This window comes from Podarcis filfolensis (genome assembly GCF_964270895.1).
Source record: "Podarcis filfolensis genome assembly, chromosome: 2".
NCBI classification, from domain to species: Eukaryota; Metazoa; Chordata; class Lepidosauria; order Squamata; family Lacertidae; genus Podarcis; species Podarcis filfolensis.
Window position 1 is genome coordinate 19749644 of NC_139605.1, and position 13577 is coordinate 19763220.

Genomic DNA, 13577 nt, shown 5'->3' on the forward strand with positions numbered 1-13577 from the left:
CTCTGCCTCAAAGCAAAACATTAATGCCGCTTCATTAATTGGCGAAAGGAGAATAACTAAATTTCACAGTTTCTCCTGTCCTTCCCCCTGCACCACCGCAATGTCTCCGCTTTCTTTTTTTAGAAGTTGTAAAGGGCTGTTTTAAGCATTTCCCTTTTTCTTAAGGAGAACAACCATTGCTGGTTCCTCAAGCTCAGCTTCTGCCATTGTGGGCAAGAGCACTGTAGCCTATAAATGGATTTGTGGGCTGTTTCCTGTAGTGCGATTTGATGTTCTTGTGCAGCATAGCAAATCCTCATACTCTTTATGCAGTCACGCACACACATTTGTCTACACCAAGACTCGGCGGGGGGGGGAGTTGAAATGGTCCTGAAGCCGAGCAGCAAGAGAAGTAAAGCACCTGCTAACAGTGGCGAAGACTTGCAAGGCAAAAGGCGATCCACCAGCTTGGCTATTGCGCAGCAAGCACAAACTGCGGAACCATATGAATGTGGGGAAGCAATGAATGACGCTAGATTTCAGAAGACTGCGTGGTTCTGAGGACAAAATGTATTTGCGGTGGGGGCTGTTGGTTGCTACCTGCTGGACTTGAAACCTAGATAAACCTGACGTGCTAAATCCAGTTTGTCATGTCAAAGAGACCTAAAGAGGCAGGTTTGTTGTCCCTTCTGAACATTGTAGCCAATGAACATGAAGCCCCTTACCTCATGCACCTGCCAAACTCAAGTGTTGCTCATCTGTTCCTGTGTTGATAGTAGCACTCCACTGCTGAAGAAATCCTAGTTTAGCTAGCTTGTCTTTTCACAGAGTGGTGGAAGGTTTTTCTTTCCTGCAGTTGATCCCCCTGGGATGGACAAAAAACAATTCAGATAGCATACACACTTCTGTACAGTCTGTTTTAAAGAAAGGCAACGAAAGAGAAGCATTACCCCATCTGCTGTCTCACCATCCTCAGCCAGGAGCGGTTGGTGTGTGATCCTTAAGAAGCCAAGCCAATGGGAGGAAGGAACAGAATCCTGGAATACGATGGCAATTCCACTGCCCTTTGATGTCATAGGTGAGCCATCCTGAGCATTCTCTGCAGGTCTCAAGCAGGTGATATAATACAATGCCATTGGCCCTCTCTTGCAAGGTAGGCCTCAAGCCTAGGGAGGTTGTTTGCTTCTGAGCCACAAACCCTCCCACTGTGCCCAGTCTGGGCTTCGTATACCTGCAGCCGGAAGTAGGCTTTTGCCCCCACGTGAATTTTACAGGGTCAGGTGGACACCAAGCACGGGGGGCCAGCCACAAATGTGCATGAGTCATCAGAGGTAGCAGGGAGACAGTATGAGCCGCAACTAAGGTAAATTAGGAATAGTATGTCCCTTTTATATGCCTGTTGTCTTTGTCCATGGAGTTTTCTTGGCAAGGATACTGGAGTGGCTTGCCGGTTCCTCCTCCAGGTGGATCACGTTTGGTCAAAACTCTCCACTATGACCTGTTCATCTTGTGTGCCCTGCTCGGCGTAGTTCATAGCTTCTCTGAGTTCTTCAAGCCCCTTCATAGCTTCTCTGAGTTCATAGCTTCTCTGTAGTTCATAGCTTCTCTGAGTTCTTCAAGCCCCTTCGCCATGGCAAGGCAGTGATCCATGAAGGGGATCATGGATAGTGGAGGACAGAGGTGCCTGGCGTGCTCTGGTCCATGGGGTCACGAAGAGTCGGACACGACTAAACGACTAAACAACAACAACAATGTCCCTTTTGGATAGAGCCCGTGTAGATGTGTGTCCCTCAGGCCAGCTAAGGGTACTTGTACCTGCAACAGCCTTATTTGTGCTGTTCGTTGTTCAACATGTTGGTCCTTGAACCCTGCTGCCAAAGCCTTACTCCTCCCCCTCTGGAGTCTTATCCTTGATGTAATTTCCCCAATTTGCAGTTTGACTACACAAACCTCTCTTGCGTCCCCTGCCTGGCTGGTTCCGGCTGTTGCCCACATCGCCTTAGATCTTGGATGACTACATCCCTCTATCCTATCAGCCAGAGGTGGTCACCTTAAAAAGAGCCCCTGCTGCCACAGTTCCCTTAATTCAGGGCAAAGGAAACTGGGGCCGTCTAGATGTTGCCGAAATACAACTCCTATCAGCGCTAGCCAGCATGGACTACTACATCCATCCTCCTGCCTGATGGCCAACAGGCGTGAGGAACGTTTGACCAGATGTGGCTGAACCTACAACATCCACCATCCCTGGCCACTGGCCATGCTTGCTAGGGCTGATGGGAGTTGTAGTTTGGCAATCTTTGGGAGGCCAAAAGTTCCCCACACCTGATTTTGAGGGGCACGGGAAATATCCTTAAGGCAGGGGCAGCCGAACAGCTTCCCCCAAGATGCATGTTGGACTACAGTTCCCATCCTCCATGACCATTGGCCCTGCTGGCTGAGGCTAATGGGAGTTGTAGCTCAGGAACTGGTTAGTAGCTTCTACTTTAAGCAGTGCACTGATGAGAGTGCCCTATTAACCACAAGAAAGAGAGAGAAGGATATACAGTGGTACCTCAGCTTAAGTACTTAATTTGTTCCAGAGGTCCGTTCTTAACCTGAAACTGTTCTTAACCTGAAGCACCACTTTAGCTAATGGGGCCTCCTGCTGCTGCCACGCCGCCGGAGCACGATTTCTGTTCTCATCCTGAAGCAAAGTTCTTAACCTGAAGCACTATTTCTGGGTTAGCGGAGTCTGTAACCTGAAGCGTATGTAACCTGAGGTGCCACTGTAGTAGGCAAGGAGGGTTTGCCAAACCACCTCTGCTGATCAGTTAACATCCCTGTTTTGATTCAGGAAGAAGTTCCTGGAGAGCAGCTTAAAATAGAGGAGGTGCGTGGCTTTTGAGATCTCCTTTCTAATTATCCTTATTTTGGCCATTATCTAGTTAGCCAGCTTCAGTTGCTCTGGGACAGAACTAATTCTCCTCAAAATACCTTTTGCAAAAGATCTTTCTGAAAGGCCCGGGGTGGGGGGAGGGGCACGTGTTTTAACAAAGCAAAACGTAAAGGCCTCTCCTGGAGCACCTGCCGCTCTCCCTGGTTTCCATAGAAACGCCAAACAGCCGCATGGGAGTCTTGCGGAGGAGCTGGGCCCTCGCCGGCGGCGGGAGCGGGAGCCTCGGCTTTTCGGGGGCGGGGAAGGGACTCGGAAACTGCCCGTAGGTGGGGGGGGGATGCTGGTTGGGGCAGCCGGCCGTGGAGACAAGGCTGTGGGGTAGTAACTTTGTGGGTGGGGAGAGAAGAAGAGCTCCCCATGGAAGAGGAGGAATGGGGTTCGTCTGCCGCGGCTCCTGATGGCCTCGTTACCGCTCGGTGAGAGGAGTGCCCTTTGCACATGCACAGAGGTGCTCTCGTCTCCGTCGCGGTGCAAAAGCGCCAACTTGGACTCGCGACCGTGGGTGCCCCGGGGACGTGGGTGCCATGCAGCGTGCAATGACCCTGTGGGTGCCCGGCACCTTCATGGGGAATTTTGTGGGTGCTCAGGGAGTTGGCACCTATGTTGGCGGTGCCAGGTTTTTCGGAGCTCAAAGGCCTGTTTCTTACAGGGTTATGTTCACCTGGGAATGCTGTGCTTGGTTGGAGGGTGAATAGCGAGGGGAAGCAGCTGGGGGGTATGGGAACTGTTGGTTTAGATTTTGGAAGGGGAAGGGTGCCCAATAGCTTGAATGTGTGTGTGTGTGTGTGTGTGTGTGTGTGTGTTTGTGTGTGTGTATTGATGTGATCAAGCAGTGCTTCCCTGTCTAATGACCTGAGCTGCTTTGTGCCTGGCAGTGAAGGAAAAAGCACTTTAAAAAATGTTTTCCAAAATGAAAAGCCCATTTTAAGTTTGCAAAAAGAGCAGAAACACAGTACAGGGGCACCTTTGGGTCAGCTCAGCTGTTACTGCTCTGTCCGAACCCAAGTGAGCATCTCTGAAAAGCTTCTGGGAAAAGGTAGGTTTATCAACAGTCTCCAACAAAAATAAGCGGTATTGGGTGCAGATCCATTCTGCCCTACTAAAAATTTCCTCCTTGCCATGGGCGTGGCAGGGAGAGGCAGCTGCCCCCCCCATCAATAAAAACAATGAAAATACATAGCTAACTGAGGTTCTGCCCCCTAACAAAAGGCCTGCCCCCCCCAAAAAAATTCCTGGCTACGTCCAATAATAGAAAGTAGACAGCTGCCATAGGTTGTATGATGCGGGTGTCTGCGGATTATATTCTGTCATAAGCTCCTATATGGGATATTGGTGTGGAGAGGAGGGATCTCTAGCTTCGCTGCAACAGTGAGCTTGTCACCTTGTCCCTGCAGGTGGCTGTGCGGTGCGCCATGACTGACATACCTGTTCACTGTGAGTTGCTGGACAGGCAGTGGAGCTGGCACCAAGAATATGCAGGTGATTGACCGCGGAGCTGCTTATTGGGACAGCCAAGATCCAGATTCTCTGGGAATGTACTGCTTTGCACAAATATATTGTTTCAGCGACCAATATTTTGAAAGGATTTGGAATTCATGTCCCTGACTTGAGGGAATTGAAAGAGGGCAGGATCTGAGGGGTAGATTAACTTGTAGGGTACTATAAAAAGCTAACTAAAGTAGTAACACCTTGCCTCTCTGTTTGTAAGCCCTGCTCACTTCCTCACCAGACTCTGCTAACCACACATTTGCAAGGTTTCTTTTCCAGAGCTATATGGGCTGGGTTTCGAGAAATGGAAGCTGAGTTTGCCAGGACGCCAAATATTCTTCTCAGCATACAATGCTTGTATAGCAGCCCCCCAGAAATACATGGGATATGTATTCATTTATTTTTTTTATAAGATGTTTATTAGGATTTTACAAAAAGCAAAAATTAACAGAATAAAAGGAAGACAAGAAAAAAGAGAAAAAATACAAAAAATACAGAAATACATAAAAAAAGAGAATACAAAATACAAAAAAGAAGTAAATAGAAAAGGTTAAAAACAAATCCATTTTTTTCATATCTTTAAGCTCGTTTGCTTGTTTCTTTGACCTCCTCACGCCTCCCTTTTTTGTATTCCAGTTTGCATAGTTAATTCAGCAAATCCTTACCCTCTTTGTTTTTATCTTAACTCTATATCTTAACATATTGAACTTCATATTTTCATCTAATTATCAACCCTTTTTTACATATTCTTTTAACTTTGTTACTAAAGCCATCTCATTTCAATCCTACATCATTTTAACATTCATTAATTTTACAATGTTTCTGCAAATAGTCTTTAAATTTCTTCCAATCTTCTTCCACCAACTCTTCTCCCTGGTCTCGGATTCTGCCAGTCATTTCCCCCAATTCCATATCATGGGATATGTATTCAGTTCAGTTTTGAAGAGGCTGTCGTGACCCATAAATGGTGGACATGTTTACTCCAAATTCTCAACTGGTTGCAGACACCACACAGTGGGCAAAGGCTACAGTGACCCCTAAAGGGTATTTGGGGTAGGGTGGCAGTCAAAGGAATGTAAGTGCTTTGTGGTAGTCTCTGCAGCTGCCATGAGAGGCAAAGCTGATGCTCTCTCACTTCACCACAAGCACACACCTCTCCTGTCCCAAAAATAAATCTAGTATTAAAGAAGAGCAAGACCTAGAACAAGACTGGGGAACCTCATTATGCCCATTCTATTATGCCCTCCCTATTTGGCTGGCCAGGCCACACCCACCTGCTCTACGACACCTGATGTCATATATGAAGTCACTTGTGAGGTATGTAAGCTTGAGGCTTTGTCCAAAGGGTGTTTGCTGGCCTGCAAAGCCCTTTTCAAAGCATAGGGCGAGATAGTGCTTTGAGTGGGGCATCTGAAAACACACTATTTTCTGCAGCTCTTTGAACAAAGCTTCTGAAGATCCAATAACAAGCTGATTGTCCTAGAAGAAACAGTGGTCACGGGAGTTGCAGATTTGTCAGTGTTAAGAATAAGAATAAGAATATATTATTTATACCCCGCCCATCTGGCTGAGTTTCCCTAGCCACTCTGGGCAGCTCCCAACAGAATATTAAAAACACGATAAAACATCAAACATTAAAAACTTCCCTAAACAGGGCTGCCTTCAGATGTCTTCTAAAAGTCAGGTAGTTGTTTGTTTCCTTGACATCTGATGGGAGGGCATTCCACAGGGCGGGTGCCACTGCCAAGAAGGCCCTCAGCCTGGTTCCCTATAACCTCACTTCTCACAGTGAGGGAACCACCAGAAGGCCCTCAGTGGAGGACCCCAGTGTCCGGACTGAACGATGGAGTTGGAGACGCTTCTTCAGGTATACAGGACCGAGGCTGCTTAGGGCTTTAAAGGTCAGCATCAACACTTTGAATTGTGTTCAGAAACATATGGGGAGCCAATGTAGGTCTTTCAGGACCAGTGTTATATGGTCTTGGCAGCCACTCCCAGTCACCAGTCTAGGTGCCGCATACTCTTTGACCTTTATTGGTCATTTTTGCTGCATTTGCCTTTGGAGTAGGGCAATCCCCTGGAATTCTTCTGGGGCTGCATTCCTTTTGGAGTCATAGGATCTTTTAACAACCTCAGTGTTTCTTTTGGTCTCTTGCAGTTGGGCCCAAAGTGTAAAGCAGGAGGGGACAGTGACGCTGGAGGGGGCAGAAGGACCAACAGAGGAGGTAAGGTAGCAGCTACTCCAAGATTACTACTCCATGCTTCCTATGTCCAAGAGGTGCCTTCAGGCCAAAAGGTTGCCTGCAGCAGCCTTTCCCAACCTCATGCCCTTTTTCACACAGTGTACAATTGAACTATGGAACTCCTTCCCACAGGAAGCAGTGGTGGCCACCAATGGATTTAAGAGAGTATTGGGCAAATTCATGGAGGATAAGGCTCCCAATGGCTGCTGGCCATGATGACTTTGCTCTACCTTCATGGTTGTTGTTGTTTAGTTGTTTAGTCGTGTCCGACTCTTCATGACCCCATGGACCAGAGCACGCCAGGACCTCCACTGCCTCCCACAGTTTGGTCAAACTCATGCTGGTAGCTTCGAGAACACTATCCAACCATCTCGTCCTCTGTCGTCCCCTTCTCCTTGTGCCCTCCATCTTTCCCAACATCAGGGTCTTTTCCAGGGAGTCTTCTCTTCTCAAGAGGTGGCCAAAGTATTGGAGCCTCAGCTTCACGATCTGTCCTTCCAGGGAGCACTCAGGGCTAATTTCCTTAAGAATGGATGCGTTTGATCTTCTTGCAGTCCATGGGACTCTCAAGAGTCTCCTCCAGCACCAGAATTCAAAAGCATCAATTCTTCGGCGATCAGCCTTCTTTATGGTCCAGCTCTCACTTCCATACATCACTACTGGGGAAACCATAGCTTTAACTATACGGACCTTTGTCGGCAAGGTGATGTCTCTGCTTTTTAAGATGCTGTCTAGGTTAGTCCACCTTCATGGTTGTTATGTACTGAGTTGAATAGGATCCAAACTGCAGCAGTCTGATTGGTCCTAGAACAATAGGATCCAAAAGCAGCAGTCTGATTGGTCCTAGAACAATGCAGCAGTATGATTGGTTGGCAGGAACCACCCAATCATGCTCCAGATAGAAGTGAATCCACAACCTGATTGGCTTACAGTAGAATTCCGGAATTAGCCAATCATGTGCAGCCCATTGTGTAAATAATGTATATAAAGCAGATACTTTGAGGGGACTTTGATTCATTCCTCCTCACCACTATGAGCTGAATAAAGAGCATGAAATCACTTTGCGACTCTGAGTATATTTCAATGGTGGAAGGCACAGTAATGCTTTTGATTGCCAGTTGCTGGAAACCACAGGAGGGGAGACTGCCAATCCAGTCAGGACTGGGGCTGGGACATTATCTTAATATTGTTTCAGGCAGCAAAATGTTTTAGGTTAGCCTTGAAGAGCAAGCGAGGTTGCCCATGCTTAGTACATACTGACAAATATTGCACCCAGTGTTGCACCAGCAGGGTTCCACTGACACAATGGGGACTTCTGCTTCCTTTCCTCCTCCTGCATGCCCCAAAATCTGCTCTGGAGGCTCCTCCAACGCTCTGGAACTGATTTTGAGGGTGCGCCAGAGGGGCAGGGGACAAAAGAAAAAGAGGAGGCTCTAGATCAGGGGTCACCAACCTTTTTCAGCCGTGGGCCGGTCCTCCGTCCCTCAGACCTTGTGGGGGGGCGGACTGTATTTTGAAAAAAAATAATAATGATCGAATTCCTATGCCCCACAATAACCCAGAGATGCATTTTAAATAAAAGCACACATTCTACTCATGTAAAAACACCAGGCAGGCCCCACAAATAACCCAGAGATGCATTTTAAATAAAAGGACACATTCGACTCATGTAAAAACACGCTGATTCCTGGACCGTCCAAGGGCCAGATTGAGAAGGTGATTGGGCCGCATCCGGCCCCTGGGCCTTAGGTTGCCTACCCCTGCTCTAGATCATGTACAGAAATCTGTTGCACCAACAAACTGCTGCGTTGGATACGGCCCTAAGGTAGAGGTCCATTATCTCCTGCCTCTTCCATTCTTAAGTCACAGCAGGAACGGGTCCTGCTTCTTCAGGTGTGCTTTTCTGTATCATAATATGTCTTAGACTAGCCATGTAGTCCCCTAATGTGCCATTTGAACCCTTGTTCTTTTAAATGTTCCTCATCCAACTGTGCTCAGTTGGCAGATTGAAGCCTGACGGAGATGCCCCCTCCAACATCGAACGTACACAGCTGCACCCCACTCGCCGCCACCCATCCACCGCTCCCAATACCAGCAGGTATAGACCAGAAGGTGAGTTGCCAAAATGCTGCCAGGTGTTCTGTGCTGTGGGTTGATGTTCATGTGATTTGCTATCCCCTCTAGATTTGCTTTATTGTTTTATTTGGTTTATTGGTCCTCTTTGTGTTATTTCCCCTTCTTATTTTTGAAGTTTCTAAGCAGTGCGCATAATTTTTTTTTGAAAAGTATGCAATGGGCAAGTTCAATTAAAATGAAACATGGAAACAAAACTTCCTTCAAATGGATGCTGAAGTAGAAAGGTCTTTGTTACATGCCTGGCATTCAACAGGGAGAAGGCCAGTCTGATTTCAGCTGGGAGGGAATTCTACAGAATCAGGCCCACAACACCAAATTCATAACTCCTGGTGGATATGAGTCGTGCATCCAAGCCATGTTCCCATCACGCTCCTACAGATTCTTTACTGTTGATAGTGTGTGTTGGCTGTAAATCCTTGCCTAATTGGACTTCCTGGTTGACAGCTGGTACAAAGGTGGGCAATAGATATTTCACACTATATCTATTGCACACTGGGCAATAGATATAGGACACAATACAGTGGTACCTCGGTTTAGGAGCAGTGCTGTTTATGAATGATTCGGTTTACGAACTCCGCAAAACCAGAAGTAGTGTTCCGGTTTGTGAACTTTATCTCGGTCTAAGAACGGAATCCGAACAGTGGAAGGGCACCGGCAGCGGGAGGCCTCATTAGGGAAAGCGTGCCTTGGTTTAAGAACGGTTTCGGTTTAAGAACGGACTTCTGGAACAGTTTAAGTTCGTAAACTGAGGTACCACTAAACAGTGGTACCTTGGTTGTCGAACTTAATCCATTCCAGGGGTCTGCTCAACTCCTGGAACCATTCGAAAACCAAGGCGCGGCTTCTGATTGGCTGCAGAAGCTTCCTGCACTCAATCAGAAGCCATGGAAGCCGCTTCGGACGTTTGGCTTCCCAAAAACGTTCACAAACTGGAACACTCAGTTCCGGGTTTGTGGTGTTTGGGAGCCAATTTGTTCAGGAGCCAAGACTTTTGACAACCAAGGTACCACTGTTTAGATTTTAACCTCTGGAAGAAACTTTGGAAAAGCGACTTGAAATTTACAGCATGTTATTCTTTGAAAGAGAACTACCTGAAAATGATTCACGGATGGTATTTAACTCTATGTGGGCTTGCTAAGATTTCTAAGACAGAATCAGTTAAGTGCTGGAAATGTACAGAGGTGGAGGGAACGTTCTTTCATACGTGGTGGATTTGTAAAAGGATAAAAGAATATTGGGAAATGATTTATAATGAATTGAAAAAAAATGTTTAAGATAACTTTCCCCCAGAAAACCAGAGTCCTTTCTGTTGGGGATAATTCAGACTGAAATTCCCAGGTGTCAGAAAAGGTTATTTATGTATGCAACAACAATTGCGTCCTATGTTTTGTTAGCCCCAAAATGGAAAACGAGCGAGGTCCCAACCAAAGAAGATTGGCAACTTAAGTTGACAGAATATGCACAACTTGCAGTCTTAACATATAGAATAAGAGAACAAGAAGAGCATACATTTAAAGAAGATTGGAAAACGTTTTATTGAACATATGGAAAATAATTGTACACAGCTGAAAACACTGGCAGCGTTAAGATAAATTCACAGTGTAAATAAGTTTTGATGGATGTAATGATGGAAAACCAATTGGTATAGAACAATGGGAAGAGAAGAATGGAAGTCATTGATATCTTAAGTGCGTAAAAGATTTATCTGAAATTGTAAAATGGCAAATTTAATAAAAATCATATTTTTTTAAAAAAGTTTCACAATGTCTCACTATGTGAGGTAGGTGCTAGAGGTCACAAAGGTTGGAAAGCCTAGCTAGGCTCCCCCCTTCTTCTTTTTCGTCCCAGGAGATGCAGCCTCTTTGATAGAGGGACGCTCACCTCGCAGCATCAACTTCAACTCTTCCTTCAACCCAGAGCGCCTCAAGCAAGCCAGGCAGTTTGTGGAGAGAGCCATCAAGGTGAGTCGCCTTGGCTCACCTGGTCTCTGCCTTTTTAGTCTTCACCCTGCCTGTTTTCCCCTCTTCTGTAGCCTTGGTTGGATGGGTCAACCCAGCCCAATGGGGAGGATATTATTATTATTATTATTATTATTATTATTATCATCATCATCATCATCACGGAGGGGAGAGTCCCTGCCTCACCTCCCTGCTGCACGGCAAAGTTGATAACCCTCTCCTGTTGCCCCATAGCAAAGGAAGATCTTCATGGTGAATGGCCCTTACCCCGTGATTCGGAGACGGCTGCTTGGCAGGGGTTGGGTGGAGAGGAAGTTTCCCAAGGTGGCCAAAGTAGTGAATAAGCGAGAACGTCCGCCTGATGGGGAGCAGGATGAAGATGGTGATGACAGTGACGGGCCTGAGGACGGTAAGGCGACCAGCCTCTCACAACGTCTCTTTTAATTGTATTGAACAAAATTTATATACCGCCTGACTGTATATTTACAAAAGAGGAAACCCTCTAGGTGATTTACAAAAACGTAAAATGAAACATTGAGATTCTCGATTAGAACCACATAAAGAGAGATATTTCATAGAATCGTATCACTGTAGCGTTGGAAGGGACCTCAAGGAGCATCTAGCCCAACCCTCTGCAATGGTATTTAAAAACATTCGAAAGTTTGTTTTGAATTTTTGGAAGAATCTCAGATGTACACGCACCAGATATGTTCATCTGTTCCTGCTCCAAATAAATCCATGCACGCTATAAAAACAGGTGCAAAGCTACTCCCTGAATAGAGACTTAGGTTTGTCATGGCATGGGCAGTAGCCAATCGGTGCCCATCACAACTGGCTTTCATTTGTTCAGTGTGAAACACTGAAAAGCCAAGCTATATTTTGTCCTAGGATTGGAAATGTGTGTGTATGTGTGTTGAGGGCACCAATAGTACTTTCAAACTACCTCAAACTACCTCCACCTCTCTTAAAACGTCACCTCTGACTTTACACTGTTTCCCATGGGTTACTTAACCTTCTCAAATGGCCATTGTTTGGACCTAAAAGAGCTTGCAGTGAACTGTGTAAAAGTGCTACAAGGAAACACAGGATGGTATTACTATGTTTTCCTAAGCATGAGGTTTGTGTTGGCAACACAGCAAGGGAAAGCACAGCAAAATAGCTACGTTTGTGAAGACTGAAGAAAATAATGTAAAACTTGCAGTAAAAATGGACTATATTAGGTTGGGTGGAAAAAAACGCTCTTAGATTTCACTTGGCATTTTTGTAACAAGAAAAAGATGTAACTGATGTAAATATTGCTCCAGGTTTTGGAAGGAAACCACTGGCAACCCACGATCTGTATACATTTGCTAATAAAATAGCACTCTGCACTATTTTCCTAATTTAGCCTCTTCAGAGAGTGCATTCTACAACTTAAATTTATAAAATTAAGTGTGACCCCAGAGTCGGTCACGACTGGACCTAATGGTCAGAGGTCCCTTTACCTTTACCTTTAAGTATCATTAAGTGTGTGTCTGCGATTCTGCATTTAACATTTATGTGTGTGTATAGATCTATAAAATTAAAACCCATGCTGCCTTTCTATCAATGATTTGAAGGTGGTTATCAATTTCAAAGTGGTTTACAAAAATAACAAAATAATTAAATATAATAATAATTAAATATAAATATATGAGCAGCCATCTTTTTATGGACTTACCCACAGTAATAAGCACTTTAAATACAGTTTCAGTGTGTCCAAGAAGGAGACTGCTCCCTGGTAATGACTGTGAGTGACCCTTGACTCTGCTGTTTTCCATTTCCTTCACAGATGAGGAGGAGGAAGGGGAAGATGAACAGGATGATTCCATTGATAGTACCTATAGCCTTATGGTTAGTTTGATGTGATGGTGAACTTACCCCTAAATGCTTCCTTCAAGCAGCTAAACCTTTCCCTCCACAATTCTGGTTCCTGCAAAAGCCCGTTGAGGGCTGTACAAGCACACAGGGCAGTTTAAAGTGGATTTGATGCATCCCAGGTGTGCATGCTTTTCATGCCTTCCGCACCATCTTGTCCTCATCCGGGTTACAGCCCACAGTCCCCTCACCTCCATCTAATTCAGATTTTCCCAATATCAGTAGATCCATACTAAGGCAATAGAGGCCAACCAAATGTGACAAGGCAGTGTGCAAGCTTTCCATGTTCTATTGTTAATAGCATGCACACTATTCTGTGACGTTTTGGTTGGCCTTATACAGTAGTACCTCAGTTTTTGAGCATCTCGGAAACCGAACAATTCGGAACCCAGACACCAAAAACCCGGAAGTAATTGCTTCCATTTTCAAACACGCCTCGGAAGTCGAACGTCTTCTGAGGCGCGTTTCTCCATTTATTCAATGGATTTTGCTGGCTGCCCATTGATCCTTGGCTTTCGAACATTTCAGAAGTCGAACAGTCTTCCAGAATGGATTACGTTCAAAATCCGAGGTTCCTGCTGTATACAGTTCAATTTAAAACACCCATGTTGTTGTTCATGGACTAAACACACATGGAAAAATCGGATATGTGTCCACCGAAAGAAGGGTGGCTAGAAAAACTGATGAGCTATGCGGAATTGGCCAAGTTGACATATAAACTGCATGACAAGGACAATCATGACTTCAAGGAAGAATGAGAGCTTTTTACAAATTATCTAAAAAGACAACAAAATGATCTGGACTCCTTGACAGGTCTTGAATAAACATCCACAAATTTATTAGTTGAATATATGATAGATAAAGCAATGATACGTACAATTTTACAATATGTAGAGAACAATATGTGCAAAGAAACCAGAGAGAGGAGCTGAGGGAAGTCCT

The 13577-nt window shown here is 45.4% G+C and overlaps 2 protein-coding genes across 6 annotated transcripts in view; one reads left to right on the top strand and one right to left on the bottom strand.

The window, feature by feature from the left end:
- Nucleotides 1-801, bottom strand: part of TADA3 (transcriptional adaptor 3) — a 29191-nt gene extending 28390 nt beyond the window's left edge. The window contains exon 1 of one of the 2 annotated variants that reach the window (XM_083602016.1): nucleotides 705-801. The gene's annotated coding sequence lies outside the window, so the exon portion shown is untranslated. The remainder of the gene's footprint in view (nucleotides 1-704) is intronic. The other variant, XM_083602020.1, reaches the window with a different exon arrangement.
- A 268-nt stretch (nucleotides 802-1069) lies between these two features.
- Nucleotides 1070-13577, top strand: part of TTLL3 (tubulin tyrosine ligase like 3) — a 30251-nt gene continuing 17743 nt past the window's right edge. Inside the window, exons 1-7 of one of the 4 annotated variants that reach the window (XM_083600641.1) lie at nucleotides 1070-1132; nucleotides 4309-4393; nucleotides 6561-6627; nucleotides 8644-8757; nucleotides 10630-10742; nucleotides 10974-11148; nucleotides 12550-12611. In XM_083600641.1, coding sequence (XP_083456767.1) covers nucleotides 4388-4393; nucleotides 6561-6627; nucleotides 8644-8757; nucleotides 10630-10742; nucleotides 10974-11148; nucleotides 12550-12611 — 537 coding nt within the window. In that variant the 5' untranslated portion in view covers nucleotides 1070-1132; nucleotides 4309-4387. Of the gene's footprint in view, nucleotides 1343-3061; nucleotides 3331-4308; nucleotides 4394-6560; nucleotides 6628-8643; nucleotides 8758-10629; nucleotides 10743-10973; nucleotides 11149-12549; nucleotides 12612-13577 lie in introns of those variants that run through there. The other 3 variants (XM_083600639.1, XM_083600642.1, XM_083600640.1) reach the window with 3 other exon arrangements.